The 14,213-nt window shown below is 54.0% G+C and overlaps 1 protein-coding gene across 5 annotated transcripts; it reads right to left on the reverse strand.

The window, feature by feature from the left end:
- Positions 1 to 2,780: 2,780 nt before the first annotated feature.
- Positions 2,781 to 12,007, reverse strand: DNAL4 (dynein axonemal light chain 4). Of its 5 annotated transcripts, none has more exons than XM_081128890.1 (5): positions 11,895 to 12,007; positions 6,267 to 6,475; positions 5,270 to 5,353; positions 3,845 to 3,943; positions 2,781 to 3,213 (listed from the first exon to the last, which is right to left on the reverse strand). In XM_081128890.1, the coding sequence occupies exons 2-5, from the start codon at positions 6,333 to 6,335 to the stop codon at positions 3,190 to 3,192; spliced, it is 276 nt and encodes a 91-aa protein (XP_080985016.1). In that variant the 5' UTR covers positions 6,336 to 6,475; positions 11,895 to 12,007; the 3' UTR covers positions 2,781 to 3,189. The 5 variants fall into 5 exon arrangements, with proteins under 5 accessions (XP_080985016.1, XP_080985014.1, XP_080985017.1 ...); XM_081128888.1 differs by having other exon boundaries at positions 2,781 to 3,341; positions 11,895 to 12,002; XM_081128891.1 differs by having other exon boundaries at positions 2,781 to 3,341; positions 6,409 to 6,475; positions 11,895 to 11,982.
- Between the last annotated feature and the right edge of the window lie 2,206 nt (positions 12,008 to 14,213).

Genomic DNA, 14,213 nt, shown 5'->3' on the forward strand with positions numbered 1-14,213 from the left:
GCAGCATCCCCCTGCTGTGGTTGCCATGGGGCCCGTTACCCAGTCCTCGCCCTTCACCTTCTCACACTGCCGCCTGTCGACCCGGCTCCCGTGAGGCCTACGGTTCCGAGTCTGTGCAGCCCAGTGGGGGACCAATGCTCCACTCTGACCTGGCCGGGGCTCACTGCTCTCCCAGCACCGGGACAGGGCCCCGAGGGTCGGGCCAGTGACCTGCCCCCCCCATGGACTCTGGCTGGGCCCGGCAGAAAGGGTTGAGGTGTTTGTGGGGAGCCGCCATCCCCCCCCCCACAGAAGGTAGTGGAGAGGCGGGCAGGGCAGCGCGGGCTGGGGTCCCTGACCCTGCTCAGTAAGTGCTCGGGCTGCTGAGGTGCGAGCGGAGGCAGAGGTGCAGCCCGAGGGAGAGGCCAGGAGCAGATGGACTGAGGCACTGGAGACAGGCATGGGGACCCCAGCTCTCGGCAGGGAGGGAGTACCCAGAAGGCCTGTGGGTGCAGAAAGCTGGGATGGTGGAGGCTGCCAGGTCTGGGCTCAGGGCCTGGCCACTCACTTCCCAGATGGACCCTGGGCAAGACAGCTCACCCTCCAGGCCTCAGTGTCTTTATTTGTAAATGGAACAGTGATCACCACCTTGGAGGCCTGTTGAAGATACAGGACACGTGGTCATCAGGGAGGGAGCCCTGTGCCTGCTAAGTGGGGGACCCTCAACAGAGGGACATTTCTTCCTCAACCCCAGCAAACCCTTCACCTTCCACCCTCTCGCAAACCCCACTCCCAACTCCCCCACTCCCTGAACATCTCAGCTTCCTCACGCCACCTCTTTTCTGCACACGCTGTCCCTCCCTTGACTGATGGTGCTTCCCCTGCATCCAGCTCAACCCACCCCTCCCCTGTGCCCTAGGCAGGGAGGGTTGCTCTCTTCTCTGAACCCCTCATCCCCCTGAACCCCACCCTCTCTCTTCTGCAAACAGATGCTTTCAGTGTGTCCTGCTTTACTGCTCCTGGGTCTGTCTCCCTCATTAGACCACGAGCCATTTGCCCCAAGGATGGTGCATTCATTGCCCTGTCCCCTGCCTTTTCAGCCCCGTCAGCAAAGCTTGTTGAACCACAACCATGGGCCATGAGCAGGGAGGTCCCTGTGAGGAAGGTCAGGGTGACTGTGGGCAGGGAGAGGAGGGAAGAAAAGTCACTGAGATCAAGAAAAAAAGTCCCGGGCCCAACAGGGAGCAAGGGGTGGGGGTAGGAGGGTAGAGGGCGAAGTGGGGAAGGGCTACAATGTCACGTTTGCTAGGGCCAGCCCTTTACCAGGCAGATCTTGAATTTCCACCTGGCCCTGAGGGAGCTGGTGTCAGCACCCCGGCCACAGGTAGAACAGTAGCGTGCCCTTCCTGCTCGCACAGGCCTCCGTCTCCCGGCAACCTCAGGAGGCTGGTGCTTTTTACCCCCATTCTACAGATAAGGCAACCATGGCACAGAGAGGTTAGGGGAGCAGGGCTGGGCCCGAGCTAGATTTGTGGACCTCAGAGCCCACACTCCCCGCCACCCTGCTTTGGTAGGGATGGGCCAGCCTCGCTTTTCAGCTCCACATGTGGCAGATTGGAGAGAACAGATGCAAAGCAGGCGGTTAATGATCCATAGCTATTCCAGGCCTTGGGCCCCCTCCTTTCATTCCCATCTGCAACTTGCCAGTTTCTCTGGAGGCACATGGGGGGGTGCAGGGCTCAGCCAGTGCAGGCATGAGGTCAGCAGCTGCCCACCTACTGCCCCATTGCCCTGCCTCAAGTCCCAGAGGGCTGAGATCCCAAAAGCTACCCGAGCGGATGGATGGGGGCAGTGACCTCGACTTCTCGTTCTTGTCTGCCCGCTGCACTCAGCTCAGGACCCGCAACAGCAGCACCTCCAAGGAGCATAAGCTCCCGAGTGAACCCGTGGAACTGCCCCTTCTGCTCGGCCACCCTGGTCTCTGTCTGAGCAAGCTTTAGCAGCCGCAGGATGCCGCCCAGCAGATCTTATTACAGTGGACTCTCGGCCTCACCGGGCCTTGACTGGGTCAGGTGCCAGGACTCCCAGGCCCACGTGTCCTGGGGGAGCATCTAAGGAGAGGGCCCCATGGGTGTGAGGAAGGTGGGCTGAGGACAGGTGCCCCAGCTCTGCCCATGTGCAATGTGGCCCCCCACCCTCCAGTTACTTGGCTTCTGCATTCACTCCCAGGTGCCTCAGCCTGCAGCCTCTCCCCTCCCCTCCCCCGCCCCTAAGTCCCACTCTCCTTTGGAGAGTTGGCTTTCAGGCCTTCCCTTACTCCCGGGCTGGGTGCAGAGCCCCCTTTCCTCCTCCCAGAATGCTGGCAGGCTTTTTCACGTCAGTTCCACACTGTTGGATGACTGGGTTTGGTGTTCCTCCCTGACCTACTGTGAGCTCCTGATCCTGATCACCGAGGGTGGGGTCTGTGGCTTTTCCATCTTTGCATCCGCACTTCTGGGGCCTAGCACTCAACAGCTGCTGAATAAACACCTTTGAATGGAACTAAGTTATACGAGACTGAAACGTCTTTACAGTAGCTCAGTCTGGCCATCAAGGGAATCCCAGTCAGTGTACATATGGCCCCATCCAACTGCACTCAGCCTGAACCCACGAGGTAACGGGGAGGGGACAGGGTCAGGAGTTGTGCCTGGGCACATGCTTCCCAGCAGCCTTGCTGTCCAGCCAGAAGTTTCTCTGGGTTCCTGGGATACACCAGTCTGAGGATCCTGATCACGTCTTGCCCAACCTCAAGAGGCTGTAGATCGAGTGAGTTTTTTCCATTTTAATTGTAAAAACCAAGACATTTATATAAATAAGACCGCTATGGAAAATAGGATTCATCCTTCTACTAAAACGCTTCTCCCACACTCAAAAAGAATATAGAAAACCCAGCAGAGATAAGAAGTACAAATTAGCATGCGGTCCCTGATGAGAAGTAACTGGCAGGCCAGGTTTCCCTGCTGAAACAGGCCTCGCGGTGAGTGCACTCCTGGCCCAGGCGGCTCACCGGAGGCTCAGTGACACCTGGAGGCTCAGTGACACCTGGAGGAAGTGCTGGACGGCAGTTCCCACGCCCTCAGCCACTGGTCCCAACTGCGCTGGAGGCAGTGGGAAAGGTTCACAGAGCCTGGCTGCTGGGGAGGAGGAGGGGATGGGAAGGCTGCTTGGTCCTCAGGCTGAAGCCGGGTGGTGGAGCTGTTGGCCCAATGAGATGCAGTGGTGGTTCAGCCTGGGGTCAACTTGGGGAAGGGCTTCTGGGGAGTTACCACTTCTTCAGAGGACAGAGAGGAGCTGCCGGTGCCCCTGGGGAGGAGAGGCTCCTCCTTGGGGCCATTTGCATATGGTCAGTAAAGACATGTGCAGGGGGCACCTGACAGCACGCTGGGGTGGAAGGCAGGGGGCTCCCGGATGCAAGCAGGTGTAGCCCCAAGAGAGGTGGGGCTGGCACGTCTTTGTGAGAAAAGTTCCACCTCCCCACCCTCCTCCTACCCTGTCACATCTGCCGCCCTCCCCTGCATGGAGACCACTGCCTACTGCCCCCTTCACACCCTGGGACCCAGAGTGAGATGGCTGGGAGCCTGGGGATACAGATGTTGGTAAGTTCACACACTGGGCATGGCTTAGGACACTGGTACACAGGACAAAAGAAAGGCCCCATGCTCTCCTTCAGAAAACTAGGACCCTCCTGGGGCTGCTCCCCACGCCAGATGGATGGCAGGAGAAGGCCCCGCAGGGTCGGGGGCAGGGGTAGGGGACAGTGTCAGGAGCACTTCCAGACACACACAGCCAGGGTCCCCCCGAAGTACAGGTAGAGGAGGTTCTTCACCTCATGTGTGATCTCAAACCCAAAGCCCTCGCCGATCACCACATGCCAGGAGGAGCCGAACTTCTTGTCCATCGCCTCCTTGATCATCTTGGCGGCACTCTGGAATGAAGAGGGCGCTCGTTAAGGGGTGCGGGGGGGGGGGGGGGCAGAGGAGTGCGTGAGTCAGCTCCCTCTGTGGGCAGGAGAAAGGCCTGCTGACCTGGTATTGCTGTTCCCCTGCTCCTGGAACCATGGGAAAGGGTTTCCACGCAGGCCGCCTCCTGCCAGGGATACTGCACAGGCCAGAGAAGCAGACATGCCCTCACTGGTCAGGGAGACCCTGCTGAGGTGGCAGAGCAGGCATTGGGGCTGGAGACAGAGCCCTGGGTCTGCGTTCAGGCCTGCCACTCAGTGCCTGCGTCTGGGTCAGCACCAGGCTGTTCTCAGGACTAAATGAGTCACATGGCCAAGAGCAGCCTGCAGGCTGTATAGGATTGTGATGGTCACTGCGAGGTGTCGGGTGATGTTCAGGGAACAAAAAGGTTGTTCCCTGATGGGTTCGGCAGGCTCCCAGGAGATAAGCAGGACTGCTTCCCGCAGTCATGGCAACAGCCCCCACTCCTTCCCGTGCTTGCTCTTTCCAGAAGCTTCTTTCAAGAGGTCTAGGGAAGGGCAGAGGCCCCTGTCTTTGCAGGACAAGTCCCAGGCTCAGGCATCTGCTGTGCTCCAGCAGCCTCACCACTGTGCCTGGTGCCATGTGAGCACTTGGTCCGCATCACCTCATTGCACACACCCTCACTGCCCAGGGAGGGGGCAGCACCCCTACCCCAGTTACAGACTAGGAAATGGGCTCAGGGACGAGAAATGACCTATCCAAGGTTAAAGAGCAAGGAAGGGCTGGAGATGGGATTTGAACTCGGGCCCCCGAGCTTTCATTGGCCAGGGTCTGCCTCCCCACTGGCTGCCATGACACCAATTTCTTCCTCACTCACTACCGGATTGATGAATGACATTCCCGTGTTGATGCCTATTGGCCACATCCCCAGCACGGAGAACAGCGCCTGGTACAGAGATGGTGTCTAACACCTTTTCTGAATGGATGAATGGATACATGAATGAATGCCTGGGCGGGCCTGTTCTCTACTGGCATGGAGCCAAGGGAAAGGTGCCCTATTCAGCAGCCCACCTGACAGGGAACAGGGCAGGGGCTTCACGAAGACGCCTCTGGCTTTTCTCCCTCTAGGGCTGGGCTTGACCACCACATTAGCCCATGGACAGCAACAGCCTCTTCCCTCACTGGCCTTCCCCAGGCTACAAATGCTTCTAAGGAAGGCTCTAGCCTGGTCCCAGCAGGATGCTCTGGAGCTGGCTGTGGGGACTGGGGTTCTTGATTCAACCATGGGGGTCACCAAAGGCACAAGGGGCTGCCTGTACCAATGGCAATACCTCGTTGTTGTTGGAGAATTTCTCACAGGCCGTGACACATAGCTCCATGGTCTCCACTCGCATCTCCTCTGGCATGTCCGAGTGCTAGAGACAGGGCAGGGGTGACAAACAGAAAGAGGCTTAGCCCATGGCCTGATCTCGGGGCTGGCCTCTCTGTCCCAAGCTTAAGGCACGGACACTGGGTAAATGCCCTGGCATCTCCTTACTCAGGGTGCACAGCTGGGGACTAGGAGCACGGACTCAAGCTGAGCCATGTGGGTTCTGAGGCCCAAGCCCCTGAGCAAGGGCACAAAGTGTCATCAGTATCACATGCCAGCCAGGAGACCCGGGGAAGAAGGCAGGCCAGGCAGGAGAGAATGCGGCTCAGGAAACGGTTCACAAGCTGCCTCAGAGCACAGCTGATCTCACCCCGAAGCCTGAAGAGACAGCTCTCCATGGCTCCTGTTTTCTCCCGCCGCTCTGGTTGCTCTTCTCCGCTTGGCTGGAACCCCTTGCGGCCCCAGCGCTGGAGGGCCCTGGGCTCATCTCCACCCTTTCCCCTTCTTGGGCTAGTTGCTCTCTAGGCGATCCAGCCTGTTCTGTGGATTTATTTCTGTTATATATGGGGAGGTGTCCTACCATTTCATCCCCAGTTTTAATCTCTCTTTTGGGCTCTGGACTCCTACATCTTTACTCAGATGCTGAAAAGACAACTCCTGCTTTTCCCCATAAACCTCCTCCTCCCTCTCAGGAACTGAAACTATGTTGTTTAAGCCTTTCCTTCCTGTGGCCAGGCCTGTCTGCCTTGTTCACTACTATATCCACAGTGCCCAGAACAGTGCCCGGTATATAGCAGGTGGCCTAAATAAATAGTTGTTGAATGAATGAATGAATGAAAGAATGAATTACTGTTGACTTCTAGAACTCTACATCTGAGCCAGCAAAGCCCTTCTTAACGCCTCTCTCCAGGGCTGCGTGGGCCCTGCTGGCCGCCCTGCTTCCCTCCCGTGGGGCTTACCCTGACCAGAGGGAAGGTCTGCAGCCGTTTATAATCAGCCTCATCTTTCTTCCCTTCTGCTTCTCCCATGATCCTTCCACTGTGACCACTGGAAGGGAGAGTGGGCTCTCAGAAGGTGCTGGGACTGGCAATTAAAACACACCCAGGAGACTCAGGAAGCAGGCCCTGCCAGCTTGATGGGAGCAGAAAACGCCTTCACCCAAGGGGTGCTGTAGAAACAGGAAAAGCCAGGAGAAAAGAGCTGTCTCTAAAACCATACATCACAAATTAGAACTGTCTCAGTAACAATTTGACACCTCCCAGTCTTAACTCCTCCGCATCTTTTCCAAATGGCCAGCGAGTCTGCAGACGAGAGGATGAGTCAACAGGAGATGCTGGGACCTGGCTAAGAACACACTGGAGTGATGCTGCAACCACACTGTCATCAAGACAAACACCGACTGCGGGCCAGGCTGAGGACAGAGCCATGAGCTGGCAACGAACAAACAGAGCCTCACTGCGTGCCCACTATGTGCACGGTCCTATTTCTCAGCAGACGTGATTAAATAGTATCAGGTCATGATCCATAATCCTGGGCTTATGGGAAAGCGAGTGCCTCCTTCCGCAGTTCTGTGACCTGCAGAAGGCACGGGAATAGCGGTGCTCTGTCCTCTTGGCATGCCAGGCTCTCTAGCTCTTCCTGCCCACCCCCCGCAGGCCACCCTGTCCTGTCTGGCTGGTCCAGGGGCTGGAGGCCTAGGTGTTAGCGCTGCTTCCACTGCTCACCTCAGTATGGCTTTGGGCCTCAGACTCCTCAGTAAAATGAGGGCAGTCATATCTATCTCATGGGGCTGTTATGAGAACCAAATGAGACAATGTACGTAAGCAATGATCACAGGCCAGGCATGTGGTTGGCACGGAGCTGTTACGTTGCTGACCTGAGGTCCCCCACCAGTGAGCAGCAGAGCTGGGGTCTGAGTCTGGGCCGTCTCTGGTGTGGGCACCCCTGATCCTTCATCAGGCCTTCTCACAGCACTGACACACAGTAGGCGTCCACAAAACTGACCTGGAGTGCCTGACTACTAGCGTGGCTCAAGCGAGTCCAGCAGCAAGATAAACGTTTGATCTTCCCTTTCAGTTTGCTATTCTAATGCTAACTTGACCTTGTTTGGCCAAGCACTGAGCGTTCTGTGCTTTTCCTGGCTGTGCTCTCATTCCCTCCCACTCTCCGGTGCCTCAGGAGCCCTCAGCGCCATCCCATTTGGTCGCTCCCTCAACCGAGGCTGGAAGCCTGGCACCGATTCCACCATCCCACTGCACCGGCATTTTCTGATTTCTCAGCGGACAGATGGCTCTTCTTATCTCATCAATTCTGGGCACTTGTACCATTCAGATATTAGTAGGTTTTGTTTGGTTCTACATATAAATTGGCAAACTACCAAGGACAATCTCATTGTACTTTCTGCTCATGTTTCTTATTTCACAAAATCCAGTGAATCACTTTGTCTTCGCTCATTAACTTACGGCCCATCTCCAATTCCATCCTGTCCCTCTTGCTTTATTAGAGGCCACTTTATCGGGTCTTCCTCCAGGTACCAAGGGGTGACAGAAGGTGGTGGCTGCACTGATGATAAAAGGACAAGGGCTTTAAGGTTTGTTTACCTCTTGAGATTTTCAAATGGGAACTTAAAATTCTGAAGCAGCTGCTTATGCCTCTTCCACCTAAATATTTCTGTTTGATTCAATTCATCCTCAGGCTAAAAAAGTGCTAAAAAGCATGGAGGAGCCTGGAAGGGCATTCGGAGGCGATCATGAACATGCCAGCCAGCCCTCGGGGGGGCAGGGTCTGCAACAGCTGCATGGACCCTTCTTCGGCATATGGGATCTTGATGAAACAAGACTTCGGAGGTATGTCAAAGCCCATGCTTCAGGAACAGGGGGAAAGCCATTAGGAGTTTCGGGGTAGGGGGCGTCACCTTGCAAGGTAGAGAAGGCACAGGACCAGGAGGTGGAGCATTTAGACTTGAATGCCAGCTATGTGACTGAAATGACTTCTTCCTTCCTCCTTGCTCTGCAGCCTTGGGCGAGTAGTTTAACCCCAGCCAGCTTTGCTCCTCAATGAAACAGGATAATCCCATCTCAGCTTCAGAAGCTGTTGCAAGCACCAAGGATATGCATGGAAGCATTCTGAAATTTTGAAGCTCTCTGAACTGCCTGGCTGGGCGTGGCTCAGCAGTTGAGCATCCACCTAGGACCCAGGAGATCATGGTTCGATTCCCAGTCAGGGCACATGCCCGGGTTGCGGGCTCAATCCCCAGTCTGTCATCATTGATGTTTTTATCTCTCTCTCCCCCTCTCCCTTCCTCTCTGAAATCAATAAAGATATATTAAAAACAAACAAACACTTTAAAGCTCTCTGAACTATGATCGTCACACTGCTCTTTCCACCGTCATATTAGCCAGGACTTTGTCCACATGATTTGACCACGTCTATTAAAGTCCGCTAAAGAGCGTGCAAATAGCTTTCATAAGCACTAGAGGAGCTTCCGGAGTCCAAATGGGATGAAAAGGAATAGTATCAGATGGTGCTTCCCAGTACAGAAAGGTAGGAGAATCTTTGATGATGCTGTATCATTACAGTACAGCTACAGTCATTCAGACATGATTCAAAACCCTGCCGAAAGAATGCTACCAAAAATAGAACTTGAGGTTTTAATAACCTTATCAATCTTCCATGCAAATGAGTGTGTATCTGACAGCTCCAGGCCAAAAAGACTCACATCGGGCCTAAAAGAGAGCCCTTTAATAATGTAAGTGTGCCCATGGCCAGCGTACTGGAATCCGCTGGGTACCGAAGCTCGACCCGTCCCAGGGCCCATCCTGGCGCACAAGGCCAGAGGCAGCCTTGCTCTCCCTCCAGCCCTTTACACTCCTCTTCCCCCAAGGGCCCCTCCATGTACTTGATCAAGACATTTTCTTTATGTGTAATATGATGTAATAAACAACACTGACTCATGTCTTATACAGATCTGGATGAAAACCCAAACATTCTGGTCAAGATACAGAGAACAACAAAAAGTCATAACTGTCGCAGCTATTCGCTCTGCACGAGAAGAGCTGCTTACTTACTGCAGACTGTGGATAATGCAGTCTCCCACCTCCCCTTCCCACTCAAGAGAACAGAAGTGAACATAGAGACTAAGAATGACATTATCACAAAAATAAACTGGAGTTAGCACATTTTTAAATATGTTGTTCTTAGATAGATGACGTATCAGATAATGAACTGGTAAGAACAGATACCTACGCTTGATCTTAGCCAAAAGGCCGAACCACTGACTTGTTTTTAAAAAGATCATTCACAGTTGCTCATTGCTGGTGACATCTCACAACCAGTCATGACTTGGCAGTGTGTCGGGAGTCAGACAATCACCAGGGCCTGAAGGACTTTCTCTATTCTGCTGTAGGTGCCCCAGAGCACTAAGTCCAGTGTCTGGCAAATGCCAAAAGACCAACAAATATCTACATTGTAATTAAATTATATTTCACTTGCCCCCCCAGGAAGGGAGAGGACATATCAAATTCATTCCGTAATATTTATTGAGCACTGACCTTAGGAAAGGCAACAGAATGGGTGCTCTGCATACAGGAGCTCATTTACTCCCTGATAACTCTGTCAGACAGGCACTATCATCCCTACTGTCCTGATGACCACACAGACTGAAAAAAGGAAGGTGACATTCCTCCTGGCTAATAAATGGAGGAGCTGGGATTCAATCAGGAATATATGACTTCAAGCTTATGCTTTTCCAACTACTCCACTACAAGCAAGAGCTAGTCCCTATTTTTAAACTTACAATCTGAGAGACCAACGCACGTACACAAGGAACTAACTGTGGTTCATGACAGAAAGCAGTAAGTGCCACAAGACAGATGCAGAGAGAGAGGAAAGGGGAGAATTCTAGAGGGGCAGGGAGAGGACAGTAAGAGTAGCTTGGGGGCCGGGGCAGCATTTGAGTCAGGCCCTGAAAGGTGAGTAGGAATCCCAGCAGGTGAGGAAGACCTTCCAGGCAGAAGAGAGGCACAAACAGGGTGATATCAACGCAGAAAGCTCCAAACATTTTCTGTGCAAGTCCAAGAGTCCAATGTGGCTGGAGGACAGAAGTTGTCAAAGGAGAAGGGAGACTGAAGGCTGGGAGAAAAGGCGGGGTTAGGATGTGAAAGTACAGAAGGGCCCTAAAACCTAGGCTTAAGAACTGTGGATATTTTTAGTGGGGAATGAGAAGCCCTTTGGAGGTCTCTTGGGGGTTGTTGACATGGTTGTGTTTTGGGGCAACTGTTCTAGTTAATATAACTGAGTTAACAGGAGGAGGGACCAGAAGTAGGGACACCAGTTAGGAAGCTACAGCAATGGCCCAGGTGACAGACATTAAAGACCTGAACCAGGGTGGTGGCTTCAGAAGTGAAGGGATATGAGATCCTTGCTGAGGCAGAACCAAAGCAACCTCATGATTGCCTGAGTGGGATGGGCATGGCAGAATGACGGGTGATGCCCCAGCAGGATGGCGATACCCCTGAGAGACACAGGGGAAGTCAGGCATAACAGATAGAGAGGGAGAGAGCAGGCCAGTCTGATTTTAGAACTACTGAGTTTAAGTTGCTGGCGACATGTGCAAATGGAGGTGCCTCATCAAGAGAAGGTAATCAGGGGCAGAAGGGAAGCCACTGAGTCCAACCATCACATCAATCAATGTCTCAATCTCTACCCCCATCCCCACCCCCAAGTATCCCTAACCATGGAAACCCAGGAGAAAGAACAGAGCTGGAGATCTGGATTTGAGGGTCAAATGGAGAAATGACAGCTCACACTAAGGGAGTCGGTGGCACTTCTGAGGGGAAAAATGTGGGGAAGAGACGAAGGACATAAAGTAACAAATACTGAATCTATACTGGACTGGACTCTTTCTTCCTCAGAATCCCAAAGGAGATGCTCTGTGGTACCCTGATTTTCTATGAGCCCAGGGAGATGAGGTAACTACGGTCCTGCAACTGGGAACCCAAACCAGTTTGTCAGGTTCTTCTCACTACACCCGATTCCTCAATGGGAAGCACATCCTCAGGGAAGCCTACAGTTGGGTCAAAGAATCACATCCTAGAAGGTCAGAGTCGAAGAGGCCTTAGAGATCATTCAGCCCAACTTCTCTTTCACAGATGGGGAAACTGAGGCCCAAGGAGGGAAATGACCAGCACGTCGCCTACGTCCAAGTCCAGCGGTCTAGGCCCAGGCTCTGGTGACCATAGGCCCAGCCGCCAGAGGGGGTAATAACTCCTCGGAAGGTGGGGAGTCAAGGTGCTGGGGGCGGGGTTCGGGTCCGGGAGTACGAAGGAGCGCAAAGCGCGACGGGGCCTCGACTGAGGAGCGGGGGGAGAGGCGGCTGCAGAATCACGACGGCGAACCTGTCACCACCGAGCTCGCAGGTCTAAGTGGGAGGATGGGGGTTGGGAGGACCTGGGGCTGGGGACCAGCAGGGAGGAGACTGAGGTGGGGCCTCCGCGGTGGGCGAGGCCTCGCAAGCCCAGCGGTGCTTCCCGGCTCCCCTGCGAGCCGGCCCTCCCCACCCGGCTGCCCGCCGAGCCCCGGGGCCTCACCTGCTCCCGCGGGGGCCGGAGCCCGGGCCGCAGCTAGCTCACCCCCGCCAGGGTTGTCAAGGAGCAAAACAAGAGTGTCTTAGCAACAGCAAGGAAGTCCCACCCCCCACCGGACGTTGACAAAAACTTCACTTCTTATTGGTGATTAGAAATGTCCTTCAATGTCGAAGGGCCCTACAACGTAGAGGTTTGCACGGAAGGGGCGTGGCTTAGACGCCAGAGAGGCGGGGCTTAACTTATAGTTGTCTTAAGTGGGCCTGAAGAGCCAGGGGCACACAGAAGTTCTTATTTCAGAGAAACAAACTTTTACAAGCAGTATTGCCTTGGGGGTTTCTTTTAGCATTTGAGATAACGAATGCAATTTGTTTATGTCGTGACACTGAGCTGCTACTTTATTAGGATCTCAAAAAGCCCAGTAATAACCAGTATTTATGTCGGGCTTTACAAGGATCCCTCCCTGGTTCTCACCGCAGTTCCTTTGGACCGCAGAGTTTGTAACCCCACCTGAACTAAGCTCGAGAGAGGCTGAGTAACTTGTTAAAGGAAAGAATCGAGGCAACGCTCCTTGAGAACCAACCCAGGTGCTATTCCCGCTGGAGCGCACCCTCATGGCCGCCTCGTCCCAGTCCAGGGGGGATACTGTGCCATCTAATTAAAGGCACGGCTGCCCAGAGCCTTTTCCCCTTTATGAGGGAAAATGAATCTGAAAGTATTAATATGACGATGGAAGCGACAAGAACCTGCAGATTATTTGATTGGTGGGTCAAAGTTTCAGTGGGGACTCCATAACTGAAACAGCGACTTCCTCCCGGCGGGTGCTTGGAGTGCGCGGGCACCTCCTGGGAACTCAGCCCTGGCCGGGTGCTGGAGACTCCGAGACAAATACGACGAGGACCTGTGTCCCAGAGAAGGCACAGTCCAGTGAGGGGACAGCTGTGTCAACGAAATGGATACAAAAGAATTCAGGCTCCGGTAGGGAGGTGGGCGAGGCGCAGGTTCTCTGCAAGGAGGGAGTAGCTCCTCTCAGAGGAGGCGGTGCTTGAGCTGCCTGAGTCTCCATGACCCGGAGCCTAAGGGGGGGGGGGCACGGTTCGCTGGGGAACTTCTTGGTGGGGAGGGTGAATGTGGTACCAGTGGGAGGTGATGGTGAAGAGGGTGGGGGTGAACGTGCAGGGTGAAGTAGGGACCACAAGAGTCAGACGGGTTTGAATGGCAGGTTCGGGCATTTGGGTGTCCCCCAGGGCGAGGCGAGAGCTGGGGAACCTAGACGGTGGAGAGTTTCAAGGCCAGGAGTAACATGGTCAGATCTGGGCTGTGGAAAGATCACTTGGGTGGTGAAGACAGTGGGCTGGACTTGGAGTGGGTAGACAGGAGGCAGGCACAGTGGGTTTGGTTTTGAGGCTTGGCAGCTTGAGGCGTACTAGGCCCTTGCCCATTCCCACCTTGCCTCCCTGTTGCATTCTGAGGGTCCGGGGATGTCTGACTCAGCCTCCGTAGTTCCTGAAGTCTTTTTGCAAACTTTCTCCAGGAGATGGAAGGTGGCCTTTGAGGGGGCTGAAGCTCTTGCCTCCGCCTCTCATCCTAATTTCTCTAAAAGGGGTGCACGTTTGCTGTCTTCTTTTTCTCACCTCCCATTCAGCCCACTGCAATCTGGCTTCCACTCCCACGATGCCACCAAAATTCTCTCTTCCATGGTTACCAGTGACTTCCCGAAGAGCAGAATCCGATAGACCCATTTAGTCGTCATCTTCCTGTACTCATCCTGTCTGCTGGCATGGCCTGTCTACCACACCCATCTTAAAATTCTGTACCCGAGGTAGTGCTTTCAGAACTCTTTACAGTGCTGTCCAGGGTCCCATGGCATTAGAATGGTGAGGGGCAGGAATCTGTATTTTTTTACAAACCCTGTGTACACTCACAGTTGAGAATCACTGCTCTATCCTAACATTGGGAGCAACTCACTCTTCTGGATCTCCTTGAATCTCTTATTACTCCCTTTCTTGGGCTTTTCTTCCTCTGCATTCTGTGCCCATCTTGGCCCTCAGTGGTCTCAAATTTCTTCCTGCACTGTTTCCTTCTCATCAGTGAAAATTGCCCTTGGTCATACTTCCTGGGTACTTAACTGGAATTGAGGCTGCGTATGTACTTTGGAAAAGTCCCTCTGGTGGTTCCAAATACTTTCCCAGGGAGTTATGCCACCCTATCCATATCTTGTTGAGAACTGTTGCCCTAAGTACTGTCCCTTGGGGATCTCATCCACTTCATGGTTCCATTGTCAATGTCCTAGATTCTGATAGTTTCTGCATTTCTCTCTCCAGA

This window comes from Miniopterus schreibersii (assembly GCF_964146895.1).
Source record: "Miniopterus schreibersii genome assembly, chromosome: 2".
Taxonomy (NCBI): Eukaryota; Metazoa; Chordata; class Mammalia; order Chiroptera; family Miniopteridae; genus Miniopterus; species Miniopterus schreibersii.